Source organism: Pelophylax lessonae (genome assembly GCF_965119305.1).
Source record: "Pelophylax lessonae genome assembly, chromosome: 3".
NCBI lineage: Eukaryota > Metazoa > Chordata > Amphibia > Anura > Ranidae > Pelophylax > Pelophylax lessonae.
The window spans coordinates 508555081-508571439 of NC_138770.1; the positions used below are offsets into that span (position 1 = coordinate 508555081).

The following is a 16359-nucleotide window of genomic DNA, read 5'->3' on the forward strand; positions in this document are numbered from 1 at the left end:
ACCTGAAACGCAAATTTTCACCAGCCAAAACCATGATGTGGCACTGGAACACAGGATCAGCCTATCTATTCTGCACTAAGTCCCTAGCACTGTCTAATTTGTCATACAACTGGACCTCTAGCTATCAAGTGGCCATCAGATGTCCAACCTGACTCTAGCCTATGTTGGTGTTTGAGCCCTGAGCTAAAGCTAGCTAAGAATTCTCGACCCAAATGGACAGGGTTAAAAATAAAAATCTGGAAGACAAAGGCATGATGAGCTAGTATGCATTGCATACTAGCGCATTATGAAATACTTACCTTAGAACGAAGACCCCACACGGTCGCCCGGACACCGCTGAGGGAGCTGTCATGTTCCCTCGGCATCTCTTCCGGGTTCGGAAGGTTTAGGAGATATTAATTTTACCTACAGGTAAGCCTTAATATAGGCTTACCTGTAGGTAAAAGTTAAAAAGCAGAGTATACTACCGCTTTAACAAGGCAAGACTGGGAGACACTGGAATATGTATAGCAGTGATTTCTAATACAATTTCATAAATGGAGAGCCAGACGTTAGCTAATTTTTTACATGCCCATAAGGTGTGGAACAGTGTGCCAACCTGTCCATGCTCTCTCCAACAGAGATTGGATGTATGGGGCTGGAATTTAGACAACATGTAAGGTGTCAAATACCAGCATAGGGTAATCCTATGCCTAAATTCCCATAAATTGGCACTCCTAGTAGATTTGTATATGGAGGAGACAGCTTGGTCCCATTGATGTATGCTGAATTATTGTTCTAGGTCTTTTTCCCAGGCATGAATTGGTTTGGATTTAATGAAAGTATTTTTATCTTGTATAGTCCTGTAGATACATATGTAGCACTACTCCCATGGGAGCTGCTGTCTGTGGGTTCCCCTGGGTTACCATTAGCAACAACAGAACAGTCTGGCATTTTTCCAAGTGTTTTACCTCAGACAAGAAGCAGTCCAGTTTCTTTGGTTTTTAGGTTTTATTTGGAACTTGGATAGGAGAAGGGAATGAGTGGGATACTCCAACTTAAAGAACTATGCACAATAGGTTGGGACAACTTGAATAGAGCTGAATAGCGCTGATTAACGCTGAGCAATGCTGAATATAGCTAGTCACGGCTAGGCCGCTGCCTCAGTCTGTCACAAGCTGTGATGCAGGACTGAATGAACTTTCTGAGGTAAACTGTACTGTACTGCCTAAGAACTTCAGGGCCCTTCCCGGCACCCCCTTTGTCCCTAATCTTCAGGGTTAACTACTTGGCACCCCCTTTCCTGTAACAAACTGTGTGAGCTGGCTCCTTGATCCCCTGACTTCTCTGGAGTGGTCTCCTTTCCTAGGCAGACCCTTGAGCAGATCCCTTAGTACTCACAATACTGTTTTTCCCAACAGCCCAACAGCTTCACTGGTCAGCACACTGGATCCTCTGCAGCCCAGCTCCACACCTGGTTCCATAGGCCGACTGCCTGAACCACCTTCCTCACATAAGCAGGAGGAGTGACAGCCGTCCACCTCCTTCTGTGACTCTGCTTCCACCAAGGACACCTTGTCATATGCTACCTCCAGATTTCTATCCAATCCCAGGATGCATGCAGCAATTCTCACCTACTGGGACAGCCATAAACCCTGGTGCACTATTGGTTAGGTTTCCTCCACTGTCCAACAAGCTTCCTTATTGGATACAGTAGGGAGACTCCCTTAGACCCAGTAAATCACACCGGAAACATGGGACAGGCTAAACTTACAGATCTGGCTCTCCTGATAAGCAGAACAGAGCCACCAAATGCATAGTTGCCAACATTTAAAAAAAAATTCCAGGGACACTTTGCAGCACAGCTATCAATGACCACACCCACTTCCCTGAAGCTCCGCCCACTCTGCATAATTAATCTTGCCCACTTATCAGATTATAGAGTCTACTCAATATAGAGAGAATTACAGGAGATTAAAAAGGGAATTTCAAACTTAAAGCGGAGTTCCAGCCATTCACTCACCTGTCCAACGGTCCAGCGATGCGGCCGCCCGAAGCCTCGATCCTCTCCCTCGGCACCGGCATCCCTGCTGTGGGCACCCGGCTGTGACAGTTTGCGGCTTCACAGCCGGGTACCCACTGCGCATGCGCGAGTCGCACTGCGCGTCTTGATTGGCCGGCAATCTTCTGGGACCTCTGACATGTCCCAGAAGATTGCAGGGAGGGAGGGGGAGAGGAGAACTTCCATTCAGGGCGCCGCGGCGCTCCGAGCGGAAGTGGGAGCGGGTACCTGCCAAAACTAGGTACCCGCTCCCCCCCCAAAAAAATGACATGCCAAATGTGGCATGTCAGGGGGTCAGGACTCCCTAAAGCGGAAGTTCCAATTTTGGGAGGAACTCCGCTTTAAGGCCACACTAGCAGAGTTGGAATAAGTCTACTTCTGCCTAACATTTATGGGCAGCCCGATTAACAGGCGCTTCCAGGGACAATATAAATTACCTGGGACAGGCTCCTATTTGCAGGGACTGTCCCTGGAAAAAAGGGACAGTTGGCAAGTATGCAAATGTGTTTTCCTAGCACCTAGCTAGGAAGGTGCTACACACGAAATGCCCCCTTTGCTCGCAGTCTTTTAAATGCCTTCATCTGCTTTAAATGTTTTTACTTTAGATTTATTTTAGAATGATATGTCTGAAATAGTGACAGGAGAAAAACACGTGACTGTAAAAGATATTTGTGTGTCACAAACATTGTGTGTCACCTGTAAAGAGTCTGAGCAAAAGCCTTGTAATGTACACTAATCCAGTACATAGCCTCTGTTTTCTTGTTTTTTTTTTTTTTTTTACTGAAACAACTTTATTTAAAACCCCCAGTAAAGCAGAACAAAACAAACTCGGCAGTTCAGGAAGCTAGCCGGATATCCACCGTCTCACAACAAGCTTCGTGGCGGTGGGTGGGGAGTCGTGCATTTTATTCCTTGTTTATCTCACCCAAGCACTGACAACCGGGCGCTCAGCCTGTGTTCCCCGGCCCTAGGAGGAGCTGGAGCCGTGACATCATCGGGCTCACCCTCATCACCGAAGAGGGATTGAGACGTCACTAGCGTCACCACCATCAGCAGCTGTAGCGCTGGGGGCAGTAGGATGCAGCAGCCGGGCCCCGCTGTACGCCTGCACAGCAACAACCCACCCGGGGACTTCACCTTCGTCTCTTCCACCGAGGCAGATGGTAAGGCCTGTGTTCTCACCTGTACAGCCATATCATCAGTGCCAGGCCAAGTGTTTACATTGTCATAGACTCTGAGGCCTGCTACATTGTATGTGACAGCTGAGAGGGGCTGGCGGTGCTGTTTACGGTGCAGTGCTTACAGTGGCGAGTCTGGTTCTGGCGTTTAACACAAAGTTGCCAACTGTTTGCTTGACATAAAAAGTACACAAATGTGCTTTGTAACCTTTCACAACTTTAGGGGAATGAATACGATCAGTATAAAGTGTTTATATATATATATATATATATATATATATATATATATATATCTATATATATATATATCTATATATTTTTTCTTTTCCCTGTTTTTTAGGTGTGTCAAGCACTTGGGTGTTATTCAAGTGTTTTTTTACCCCCCAAAAAAATAGAGACCCTGTTTCCTTACAGCAGGTTAACCACTTGCTGATCAGCCACCGCAGTTACACGGTGGGAGGTTTCCGCGTATCGCCGTACCTGTACGGCGGTTCGCGGGAGAGATCGTGGAGGCTCGCGCCCGCCCACTCGCCAGCCGGTAGACCGATCCACGGGGCTGCCAGCCACGATTGCTGCCCGGCACCCGCGATCGCTTCCCGTGAAGAGAGAACGGCGGTCTGCTGTTGTAAACACAACAAACCGTTGTTCTCTCAGCTATCAACACAGAGGTCTTGTGTTCCACCTATTTTAGGAACACCGGTCTCTGCGTTGATTTCACAAGCCCACCCACTCCCCCTCCACAGTTAGAAAACACCACCTAGGCTTACATTTAACACTTTGATCGCCCCTGGGTTAACCCCCTTCTCTGCCAGTGTCATTATTACAGTAACAGTGCATATGTTTAGCACTGATTACTGTAGTAATGTCACTGGTCCCCCTCAATAGTGTAAAAAATGTCAGGGGTCCGATCTGTCCGCCGCAATGTCACAGTCCTGCTAAAAAAAATAAATAATGACCTAAATCTTTTCTCTAGTTTGTAGCCGCGATAACTTTGGCGCAAACCATTTAAAATACACTTATTGGGATTTTTTTTTTTACCAAAAATATGTAGAATACAAATTGGCTTAAGAGCCCATTCAGACTAGTGCGACTTGTCAGGCGACTTGTCAGCCTGACAAGTAGCGGTAGGTCGCGCTCCATTGAGTAGTACAGGACCCGTTCTAATAGGAGCGACACAAGTCACTCCGACTTAGAAAAAGGGTCCTGTACTACTTTGGGGCGACCTGGGAGCGACTTGCATAGACTTCCATTATGTGAAGTCCCTGCAAGTCGCACCGAAGTCGCAGCGCACAGCGGTGCACACGACTTCACAGGTTGCCCCCCGAAGTCGGATCGCCTCAGTGTGAACTGGCTCTAAAATTATGAAAAAATATGGTGTTTTTTTTAATTGGGAATGTTCTATAGCAGAAAGTGAAAAATATATATATTTTTTTTTCCAAATTGTCACTCTTTTTTTGTTTATAGCGCAAAAAATAAAAATCGCAGAGGTGATCAAATACCACCAAAAGAAAGCTCTATTTGTGGGGAAAAAAGGCATTCATTTTATATGGGTACAGCTTCGCACAACCGCGCGTTTGTCAGTTAAAGTAATGCAGTGCCGAATCGCACAAAAATGGCCTGGTCATTAAGGGGGAAAATCTTCTGGGCCAGAAGTGGTTAAACAGCACCGTGCTTGTGCGATCTAACCTTCCCCTCTGGAAACTAAAAAAGCTGACTGTTTCTGCCCTCCCGTCTGTGTGCTGACCACAGTAGTCATGGCTGCTGAGCCCTGGCTACCATGGTCTGCCTGCGTTCCTCCATCATTTGCAGCTCTCCTCTCTGCCCTCCCCATCAGCTCGGGAGCCTGTGTCTCTATCTCCCCGCCCCCCCTCCCGCTACTGATGATGATGATGATGATGATGATGATGATGATGATGATAATAATAATAAATGTACAATGCCACTGCCAGCCCCTCCCTTTCAAGTTTCCACCCTGCACAAGCTCCCATCCAAAGGCTCTAAATACCTTTTTGTGAAGTACCTTCAGGCTGGTCATGTGTCTCCCGGCCGCTCTGATAACACAATCCAGGGCTACGGCAGTAGGAGCTGAGCGGCAGCTCGACAGTCACATGACTCCCAGATGTCATCAGAGGAAGAGCTTGGCTCCTCCTGCTGTAGCCCTCGATAGTAATAGCAAAGCGGCCGGGAGTCACGTGACTGGCCTGAAGATACTTCTCAAAAAGGTATTTAGAGCCTTTGTTTCTTGCAAACACTTATACAGTGCAGGATGGGAGCTTGAAAGAGGGGCTTGCAGGAAAGCAAAATTTAGGGTTAGAAACCCTTTCATTTTATTGGGCATTGAAATTAATATTTTTTTTCTTCTTCCTTTTAACCTCTTAGCGCTGGCACCTCACGGCCCTTTAAGAGGTGGGGCATGGCTTGAGACCACGTGACTGCCGTGATTGGCTGCCACGTGGTCCGAAAACTCCCCATCGCAACGAGCGATAGGAAGCTTTCGGTTAGGCGATGGGTAACTGTGCTGGGAGCACGTCGCTCCCAGCGTAGGTGTAGAGACAGCAAATCACGTAAATATGCAGCCCCTCGGCGGAAAGGACCAGGCGCCAAGAGGCCGCATTTTTGCGTTCGGCCTGCTAACCTTTTACATTCTTGTCAGTGAAGCTGCCAGCTCTTTGAGTACAGAAGCCACCAGGCCCGCCCCCTCCCCCCCCCAACTCTTTGCTGAATGGGACTGTACGTCATGCATTCTAGGACGCATTGGGGGCACCACATCATTAGCCTAGGCAATCCCAGAAACCTGAGGACTGGCCGAGCCTTTGATGTGGGGGGAGTAAATAAAAATAAATAAATCAGCTATTGGCACTGTAGAGTGAGAGCAGGATAGAGAGGAGGACAGTGCAGCGGGAAGGTAAAAGTCCACTTTAAGGGGTGCTGCAGCGATGATCGGGCTGAAACCAATCAGAGCAAGTCACCAGGACACCACAGAGCTCCAGAGCAAGGCCAAAGCTTATTTTCAGCAATCACATCCTAAAAACAGAACCAAGGTTTTGGAGCCTTGCACGCTTCTATTCTTATGACGTGATCGCTAAATGCTTTTATTCAGCATCACATCATAAAAACAGAAGCAACGTTTCGGAGCCTTTGGACCCTCTGGTGATCCGTGGTGTGCTGGTAACATTCTCTTGCCTTGACCGTGCAGGAATGCATGTGTGCGAACGTACATGTTCCAGTGTGAAAGGGCCATAAAGTCCTACTCTAAGATATATTTTACTTCCCTTTTATTTGATTGCTGGATTAAAGAAAATAACTCCACATCTAAATGCTCTTATTTGCTTAAAGCAGCGCTAAACTCTGTGATACTTCAAAGACTCGGCTCCTTCCCCGCCCCGGCATCTTCTACCTGGCTTCTTTGAGGTTCTTCAGTATTTGTCTACTTGAGGTTTTTGAAAGCAGGACCTTTTTCTTTCTGCGTTAAGCTGCATGTGACTGCGAAGGTGCACTGCAGGGATCAGGTGGGAAGGGTGTTGGGCAGGGTTTCTCAACCAGGGTTCCTCCGAGGTTGTTAGGGCTTTCGTGAGAAATTAGCATTTTCTGCTACTTAAATAAGTTCCCACTGACACTAGAGCTGCACGATTCTGGATAACATGAGAATCACTATTTTTTTGCTTAGAATAAAGATCACGATTCTCAACTTATCATCTTTCACATTTTACAAAAAATTGGACTAACTGTACTGGTTTTTTTTTTTTAATTCATTAAAAAGTATTTTTTCCCAAAAAATTGTGTTGGAAAGACCGCTGCGCAAATAGTGTGACAAAATATTGCAACAACCGCCACTTTATTCTCTGCGGTCTCTGCTAAAAAATATATATAGTGTTTGGGAGTTCTAAGTAATATTCCAGCACAAAATACTGATTTTAATTTGTAAGCAACAATTATCAGAAAAAGGCTTAGGCCCCTTTCACACAGGCGGACCGTTCAGATCCGCCTGTCCGTTTTTATGGCGGATCTGAACAGATGCCCCATGCATCTCTATGGGACATCAGATGTCAGCGGAGACATGTCCGCTGACATCCGTTTCGATCCGTCAAATCTGGACGGATGGAAACCCTTTTTTCCACCCATCCAGCCGATCAGATGGGATCGGATGAGAACGGATAGACGATCCGTTCTCATCCGATTCCCCCATAGAGAACAGCGGGGACCTGTAGCCATCCGCCTGCTCAGCGGGGAATCGGCGGATCGATCCCCCGCTGAGAAAAACCGATGGACTCTACGGTGTCAAAGGGGCCTTAGGGTTAAACTGAATTCATTTACAGATGGAAGTTCATTCCTTTTGATCTAGAAGACTGAAATTATACATTGTAAAAAATTCTATTTATAGTTATTTCCCAGCCTAAGCAATGTTGATAAACATTTGTGAAGGCTCTTTTATTTATTTTTTTTGACAGCTGTGGGTGAGCAGAGAACGGCTCTGCTCTAAGGCTACATTCACACCTGAGCGTAGCGTTTTTTACCGCGATTAACAGGCGTTTTTACAGGTGTTTTTTGTGCAGGCGTTTTTAGATTGAATAGAAACCAATGGAAAACGCCTGTAATCTGCCCAAAAAGAAGCTCATGTACTTTTTTGAGCGTTGGGCGTTTTGCTTACAGCGTCAAAACGCTCAGTTGTGAACAGGGGCCATTGAAATGAATAGGATTTGTCTTGTTGGGCGTTTTGAGAGCTGATCCTAGAGCAGAAAAACTCCCCAAAAACGCCTACATGTGAACGGAGCCTGAATGAATTGAAGAAATGCCGTTTTAAGATTGTAAAGGTTGGGGGGGGGGGGGGGTAAATCAAGATCGCAATATTTTTTTTTTTTTTTTTAATGATTAATCGTGCAGCTCTAACTAACACCATAGATCTTTTTAGCTATCTGTAAGGGGGTAATTCTTCCCAATGACCACAAGTGTAAGGAGCTTTCTTTCCACTGACCATTACACTAATTTATCATGAGTTGTAGATATAGTCATTTCAGCAGGGGTTCTGCGGGCCCAGGACAATATTTCAAGGGTTCCTGTGTGTTGAAAAGGTTTAGTAAAATTGGTGTAGAGTGTTCAGCTTTTAGATTTTTCTGAAAAGGTGGACTAAAGCCCCGTGCACATGCAACGATTATCGGCCGACCGATCGTTTGTCTTTTGTCCAGAGTTGTGTTTTGTTGGTTGGAATGTGCCTAGACTGCACACGAATTTTCTCGCCCAACAAAATTCTACCTCAGAAGTGATGTCATGTGTTGGTTTGCTTTCTTTGTGTTCTTTCTTCACTGAGCATGCCCAGACTTGCTCATCAGATTTTTCCCTGTCTAAGGGCTCTTTCACACGGTCCGCCTCCGTAGGCGGATCCGTGTTGCTCAGCGGGGATCGATCCGCGATCCCCGCTGAGCCGGGCGGATGACAGCTCTGTCTCCGCTTGCGGAGAGGGAGATGTCTCAGCCCCCGCTGCCCTCTATGGGGGATCGGATGAGAGCGGACCGCTTGTCTGCTCTCATCAGATCCGATTACTGAATGGATGGAAAAATAGGGTTTCCATCCGTCCAGATTTCAAGCACAGGATCGGATGCGGATGGCAGCGGGTGTCAGTGGAGGTGTCTCCGCTGACACCCGCTGCCCCATAGAACTGCATGGAGGATCCGATCAGATCCGCCTAAAAAACTGACAGGTGGATCTGATCGGATCGCCCGTGTGAAAGAGCCCTAAATCTGTACTGACTGCACGAAAATCGGCCGTTGTGTTGACGGCCAACAAAAACGTTATAGTCTGCACACCAGATTTTTTTCAGTCGAAAAGTCGGAGATGGTTGTCGGAAGCATCATACTAACAACCCTAAAATCGGCAGCTCGGTCGTCGACGAAAATTCCCTGCCAATTTTCGACGCGTGTGTACGGGGCTTTAGTCTTTTTAAAGTAGAGCTATTCTGATGGCTTTCGTGCACCACATATTGAGACTACATATTTGTTTTAATGAAGGAGAATGGATCAAGTAGGAAGAGTGAGAGATACTGTGAACACTGATTTATCAGGGGGAACATGAGCAATCTGGACATGTTATTTAAACTTTACCCTGGAAATACACTTTTACTCCCTGCTTCTGTCCCTTCCTCTGCAATAATAATGGTCTTTTCTTTCTCTGGGTAGGGGGATATTTTTTTTTTTTTTTCCAGCTGCCCAGCCACCCACCGCCATTCTGGCCTAGGCCAGATAGATATTTCTCACTCTCTGGGAGACCCTGTAACATTTCCCAGGTTGCTGTGGGAATCTATTCACAGAACAGTCAGGGAGTGGAGCCTCAGACTTCATCAACGACAAGGTGAGAGGGACCAAGATGGTGGACACATCTTAACAGTAGATCTCTGCAGGACAACACTGCATCTGCTAGCCAGAGGAGTGTGTATTTTCTACACACAAGGAGAATAAAGTTCAACTGTAAAGTGATTGTAAAATCATTATTATTTTTTTTTTTTTCTTAAAATAAAATACTTTACTGCTCTGTGAAATGCACAGGGCAGTCCAGTTCCTCCTCTTTTTGGATCCCTCATTGGCAATCTCAGCTACTCTTCCCTTTTTGAGTGCCCCTTTAGCAAGCTGTTTGTTATGTGGGCTCAATTCCTAGCTGGGCTGTGCACATCTATAGACACACAGTGGCTTGCCCCCGCCTTCCTCACAGGTTTTGGTTGGCAGCAGCAGGAGCCAATGGCTGCTGCCTTTGAGTCCTGTGAGTAGAGAGGGAGAAGCAGCACTACTGCTTTCCGGTACAGTGCTGGAGTGATACAAGACTCGGCAAAGTATTTAGGGGCTGGGGTGGAGCCTTTACAACCACTTTAACTTCCAGCTGCTTTATTTTTTTTTTTTTTCTATTGACCAATGCATCTACAGGCACCCACAGGCAGATCTTTGCTTCTCAATTCTAGCGGTCTTTGGGTATCGTTTTTTTTTTTTATTATTTTAATGGAATATTGTACTGAGAGAGAAGTATGGAGGTTGTTGTTGTTGCTGATTTCTATCTAATTGTACTAGTTTCCAGGCTTTCCCTGATGTGAATATTTTGGGTCACTGACCTGAAACAAGCATGCTAAAAACGTCATAGTGAGATTAGAATTCTTAATCTGGGTGTTTTGTGGATCAGTATATTGAAGTATTGCAGTGGTGAATCCACATGAAAGCCAAGCAGCTAGCATCTCTAGAAGGAGAGGTTGGCAATGGCAGTTTTCATATTTTCTCAGCACAGGTTTTCTTTAAAAAGGAGGATTGTTTTGATGTGATCCTGATGTCCTCAGGGCAATCTTACTGTAGTCTGTTCTGTTATTGTGCTGGCTTAGCGCAAGAATTAAACAAACACCGAAGTAGTTGCCAGGTGACTTAACGTGGACATATTAAAACATTTAATATGAAAATGGCTTTATGAATAATAAAGTGCCTAATTTATAAGAAATTAACAAACACCGAAGTAGTTGCCAGGTGACTTAAGGTGGGACTACATGGGACATACTAAAACATTTAAAGTGGTAGTATACTCAAAAAAAAACAAAAAACCAAGACAAAGGCATAATGAGCTAGTATGCATCGCATACTAGTTCATTATGAAAATCTTACCTTAAAACGAAGCCCCGACACGGACCCCCGGACACCGCTGTGGGAGCGGACATGATCCCTCTGCGTCTCTTCCTGGTTCGGTGGCTCCGGCGCTGTGAGTGGCCGGAGACGCGAGATTTTACAGAGATCTGGGTCGCGCCGTGTCCTAGCAAAACGTCGCAGTCACGACCGCCGCCCCGCGCGCCCCCGGGGGCACGCGAGAGAGGCTGTTCTGGTGCGCCGTCATATGACGGCGTCCCAGGATAATAGCTACAATGCTCCGCTATCATTTGGTGGCAGGCGGGTAGTAAGTGGTTAAGCCACATTAAGCTCCCCAAAAAAAGAGCTTAATGTCCCTAGTTTTCCATGTGGGAGACCAAAATCCATGAAACCTCAAGAATTGGTTTGGGAAGTGTAGAACTTAGGCTGTGCAAAGACAATTGAATGAGGTTTAGGTACATTATGGTACGTTAAGCTCTTTTTACTTTAAGCTATTTTTTTACATTCCTAAAACATTTAATGTCAACAGCTTAATGTAAAAAGAGCTTAACGTACCATAATTTAACTAAACCTCATTCCATTGTTTTGAAACTTTGCACAGCCTAAGTTCTACACTTTCCAAACCAATTCTTGAGGCTTGAGGTTTCGTGGATTTTGGTCTCCCACATGGAAAACTAGGGACATTAAGCTTTTTTTTTTTTTGGGGAGCTTAATGTGGCTTAATATACAAAAATGAGCTTAGATGTGAACCAATTTCCCCCAAACTTGGCACAATAGGAGAGTCTATCTATGTCAATATATTCTAAAAATTTCAGATCATTTGGTAAGGTTTTGTGGATTTTGGTCTACCACGTGGAGAACTAGGGACATTAAGCTCTTTTTTTTGGGGCGCTAAATGTTTTAGAAATGTAAAAGATTGGAATAATGTGAATAACTTTTTGGTGTGATTTACCAAATGATCTGAAATTTTCAGAATGTATTGACCTAGATAGACTCTTCTATTGTGCCAAGTTTGGGGGAAATTGGTTCACTTCTGAGCTCTTCCTTTTTTTTTTTTTTTTTTTTTTTTACGTTCAGCCACATTAAGCTCCCCAAAAAAAGAGCTTAATGTCCCTAGTTTTCCTTGTGGAAAAACCAAAATCCATGAAACCTCCAGGATAGGTTTAGGAAGTGTAGAACTTAGGCTATGCAAAGTTTCAAGACAATTGATTGAGGTTTAGGTACATTATGGTACATTAAGCTCTTTTTACATTAAAGAGGAAGTAAACCCTCCTCTGCATGTTGTACCTATAGGTAAGCCTTATCATAGGCTTACCTATAGGTACTGTAAATATCTCCTAAACATGTACCGTTTAGGAGATATGTACCTTACATGCAGCCAGTGACATCACTGGCGCATGCGCTCTGAAGAAATGGCCGCTGGTGCCATTCCTTCAGAGCCCCGTGCCGTGACCGTCGGCTCACGTGCGTGGGAGTGACGTCACCGCGGCTCCGGTCAATCAGATGGCCGGATGCCGCGATCCCGGAAGATGGGCGACTGAACATGTCGCCCGTCATAGAGGTAAGCGGGCGGCACGGCGGGGGCTCGTTCTAAGGTAAGTATTTCATAATGAGCTAGTATGCAATGCATACTAGCTCATTATGGGTTTCCCTTTCAGGTTGGGAAAAAAAAAATTGGGTTTACAACCTCTTTAAGCTGTTGACATTAAATGTGAATAACTTTTAGTTTGATTTACCAAATGAGCTAAAATTTTCAGACTATCTTGGCATCAATAGAGTCTTCTATCGTGAAGTTTTGGGTGAGATTGGTTCACATCCAAGCTCTTTTTTTTTTTTTTTTTTGTACGTTAAGCCACATTAAGCTCCCCAAAAAACAAGCTTAATGTCCCTAGTTTGTCTCCTGGAAGACCAAAATACATGAAACTTCGAGGATAGATTAGGAAAGTTAAAAACTTAGTCTGAGCAAAGTTTTTAAGGGCAATTGATTATGGTTTAGGCACTTTATTACACATTAAGCTACATTAAGCCATTTTCACATTAAATGTTTTAGTATGTCCCAACTACACTGCATCTGAGCACCACAAACCAAAAATGCTATTTTATATCATTTTTAATATTGAAAGCAAACTCACCCATCCATATATCTCAGTGTTTTATTTTGTTGAGAAATCACTTTGAAAAACAACCCCCTAGCATTTCTGGCTGTGGTGATTTTGAGTAAGGGCAGATGATTTATGTAGCATTTACATCCTGGAATCCATCAGCGCTTAGCTCAGGAATGCAGGCAGGAGGGTGTAATTAACTGAGAAAACTCCTCCTCCTCCAGACTCCTCCTCCTCCAGACCCCTGGGATGTATGACATTTGCCTAGGTCTGAAAAGCAGGAAGTTACTAAAAAAAAAATGTAAAATTAAAAAAAAAAAAAAAAAAAGAAAAGATTAAAACAGGAAAGTATTTAATACTAATGCTAGCCGCTTAAGGATTAAAAATAGTCAATGTTGATTTGGAGTGAATTTTTTTTTTGGCTTGTACTGTGTTAATGATTCTTCTGTAGGTCCGGTCCTTATTGTTGTGTAAGGTAAAATTCCTAGTTATGTTCATGCTGGAAAATACAACCAGCACTGCAGATATAAGAACTCTTGTGTAGTGAAGGGATCTTTTAACCACTTGCTGACTATATTGCAAATATACGTTGCGGTTTGCACATAATTTACTGTGGTTATGGCTGAAGCTATTAGCCAAAACCCTGATATATCTCCGCTGACTCACCTAGAAATGATTGGACAATGTGGCCAGCTGGTTACAGAGGCAGTGACTAAATTGCCTCTATGGCTTTGGAGGACTGGAGCGATATCATGACATCACTTCCGGTCTATGGAGGAAATAAACAAACAATTTTTAATTTTTTTTTTTTTTTTTTTTATCTTTTGCTGTTAAAGGTAAAGGAGAGATTTTCCGTATTTTTGACCCACAGATCCCTTCATAAAGAGAACCTGTCATCCTTATTTGTAGGCATATTTACATTCCCTGTAATGGGAATAAAAGTAATAAAAAAATAAAAAAAAAAATTAGGTTGTAAATATGAGGGAAAACATTTTATTTAAAGTGCACCCATTACAGAAGCGAACCTATTCGTAAGTCGTATACGCATATGTAAAGGGTGTTCGCACCCCACATGTAAATTATTGCCACAAACTGTAGATTGAGAATAATTCTAGTACTAGACCTCCTCTGTAACTCTAAACGGGTCCTCTGTAAAAGCATTTAAAACATTGCCTATGGAGATGTTTAGGTACCCTCATTTCTCGCCATTTCACGTGCGTACACAATTTTTAAAGTGTGACATGTTAGGTATTTGTTTACTCTTCATAACTTCATCTTTCATATTTTACAAAAAATTGGGATATATACACTACCGTTCAAAATTTTGGGGTCACCCAGACAATTTCATGTTTTCCATGAAAACTCACACTTTTATTCATCTAATGAGTTTCAAAATGAATTACAGCCTTGCAGACCTTTGGCATTCTAGCTGTCAATTTGCTGAGGTAATCTGAAGAAATGTCACCCCACACTTCCTAAAGCACCTCCCACAAGTTGGATTGGCTTGATGGGCATTTCTTACGTACCATTCAGGTCAAGCTGCTCCCACAACAGCTCAATAGGGTTGAGATGCGGTGACTGCGCTGGCCACTCAATTACAGACAGAATACCAGCTGGCTGCTTCTTCCCTAAATAGTTCTTGCATAGTTTGGAGTTGAGCTTTGGGTCATCATCCTGTTGTAGGAGGAAATTGGCTCCAATCAAGCGCTGTCCACAGGGTATGGCAAGGCGTTGCAAAATGGAGTGATAGCCTTCCTTATTCAAAATCCCTTTTACCTTGTACAAACCTCCCACTTTACCAGCACCAAAGCAGACCCAGACCATCACATTACCTCCACCATGCTTGGCAGATGGCGTCAGGCACTTCTCCAGCATCTGTTTACTTGTTCTGTGTCTCAAAAGGTTCTTCTGTGTGATCCAAACACCTCAAACTAAAATTCATCTGTCCAAAACACTTTTCTTCAATCTTCCTCTGTCCAATGTCTGTGTTTTTGCCCATCTTAATCTTTTCCTTTTTATTGGCCAGTCTCAGATATGGCTTTTCCTTTACCACTCTGCCTAGAAGGCCAGCATCTTGGAGTTGCCTCTTCACTGTGGACGTTGAGACTGGCGTTTTTGCGGTTACCATTTAATGAAGCTGCTAGTTGAGGACCTATGAGGCGTCTATTTCTCAAACTAGAGACTCTAATGTACTTGTCCTCTTGCTTAGTTGTGCACCGGGGCCTCCCATTTCTCTTTCTAATCTTGTTAGAACCCGTTTGTGATGTTCTCTGAAGGGAGTAGTACACACCATCGTAGGAAATCTTCAGCGTCTTGACAATTTCTCGCATGGAATAGCCTTCATTTCTCAGAACAAGAATAGATTTTCAGCTGTGCTAACATAATTGCACAAGGGTTTTGTAATTATCAATTAGCCTTTTAGCATGATTAGCTAACACTATACCATTAGAACACAGGAGTGATGGTTGTTGGAAATGGGCCTCTGTACACCTTAGAAGGATTTTTCTAAGTGACCCCAACTTTTGAACAGTTGTGTGTGTGTGTATGTATGTGTGTGTGTGTGTGTGTGTGTATATATATATATATATATATATATATATATATATATATATATATATATATATATATATATATAATATAAATTTTTTTTTTTTTCATATTCTCACAAAAGTGAGTACACCCCTCACATTTTTTGACACTTTGCTACAATGTAAAGTAGTGATTGTACAGCTTGTATAATGGTGTAAATTTGTTGTCTCCTCAAAATAACTCAACACACAGCCATTAATGTCTAAACCGCTGGCAACAAAAGTACACCCCTAAGTGAAAATGTCCAAATTTGGGTGCTATTAGCCATTTTCCCTCCCTGGTGTCAAGTGACTCGATAGTGTTACAAGGTCTCAGGTGTGAATGGGGAGAAGATGTGTTAAATTTGGTGCTATTGCTCTCACTCTCTCATATTGGTTACTGGAAGTTCAACATGGCAAAGAACTCTTGAGGATCTGAAAAAAAATAAAAAAATAAATTGTTGCTCTACATAAAGATGACCTAGGCTATAAGAAGACCCTGAAACTAAGCTGCAGCACGGTGGCCAAGACCATACATTGGTTTAACAGGACAGGTTCCACTCAGAACAGGCCTCGCCATGGTCGACCAAAGAAGTTGAGTGTACGTGATCAGCGTTCTATCCAGAGGTTGTCTTTGGGAAATAGAAATATGAGTGCTGCCAACATTGCTGCAGACTTTGAAGGGGTGGGGGGGTCCACCTGTCAGTGCTCAGACCATACGCCACTCACTGCATCAAATTGGTCTGTGTGGCTGTCGTCCTAGAAGGAAACACTTCTTCTAAAGATGAAAGCCCGCAAACAGTTTGCTGAAGACAAGCAGACAAACGACATGGATTATTGGAACCATGTCCTGTGGTTTGATGAGAC

The 16359-nt window shown here is 43.9% G+C and overlaps 1 protein-coding gene across 1 annotated transcript in view; it reads left to right on the forward strand.

Moving 5' to 3' along the window:
* The first annotated feature begins 2868 nt into the window (after window positions 1–2868).
* The window catches only part of YIPF4 (Yip1 domain family member 4), a 74632-nt gene continuing 61141 nt past the window's right edge, over window positions 2869–16359 (forward strand). Inside the window, exon 1 of the mRNA XM_082249370.1 lies at window positions 2869–3204. Coding sequence (XP_082105496.1) covers window positions 3120–3204 — 85 coding nt within the window. The 5' untranslated portion in view covers window positions 2869–3119. The remainder of the gene's footprint in view (window positions 3205–16359) is intronic.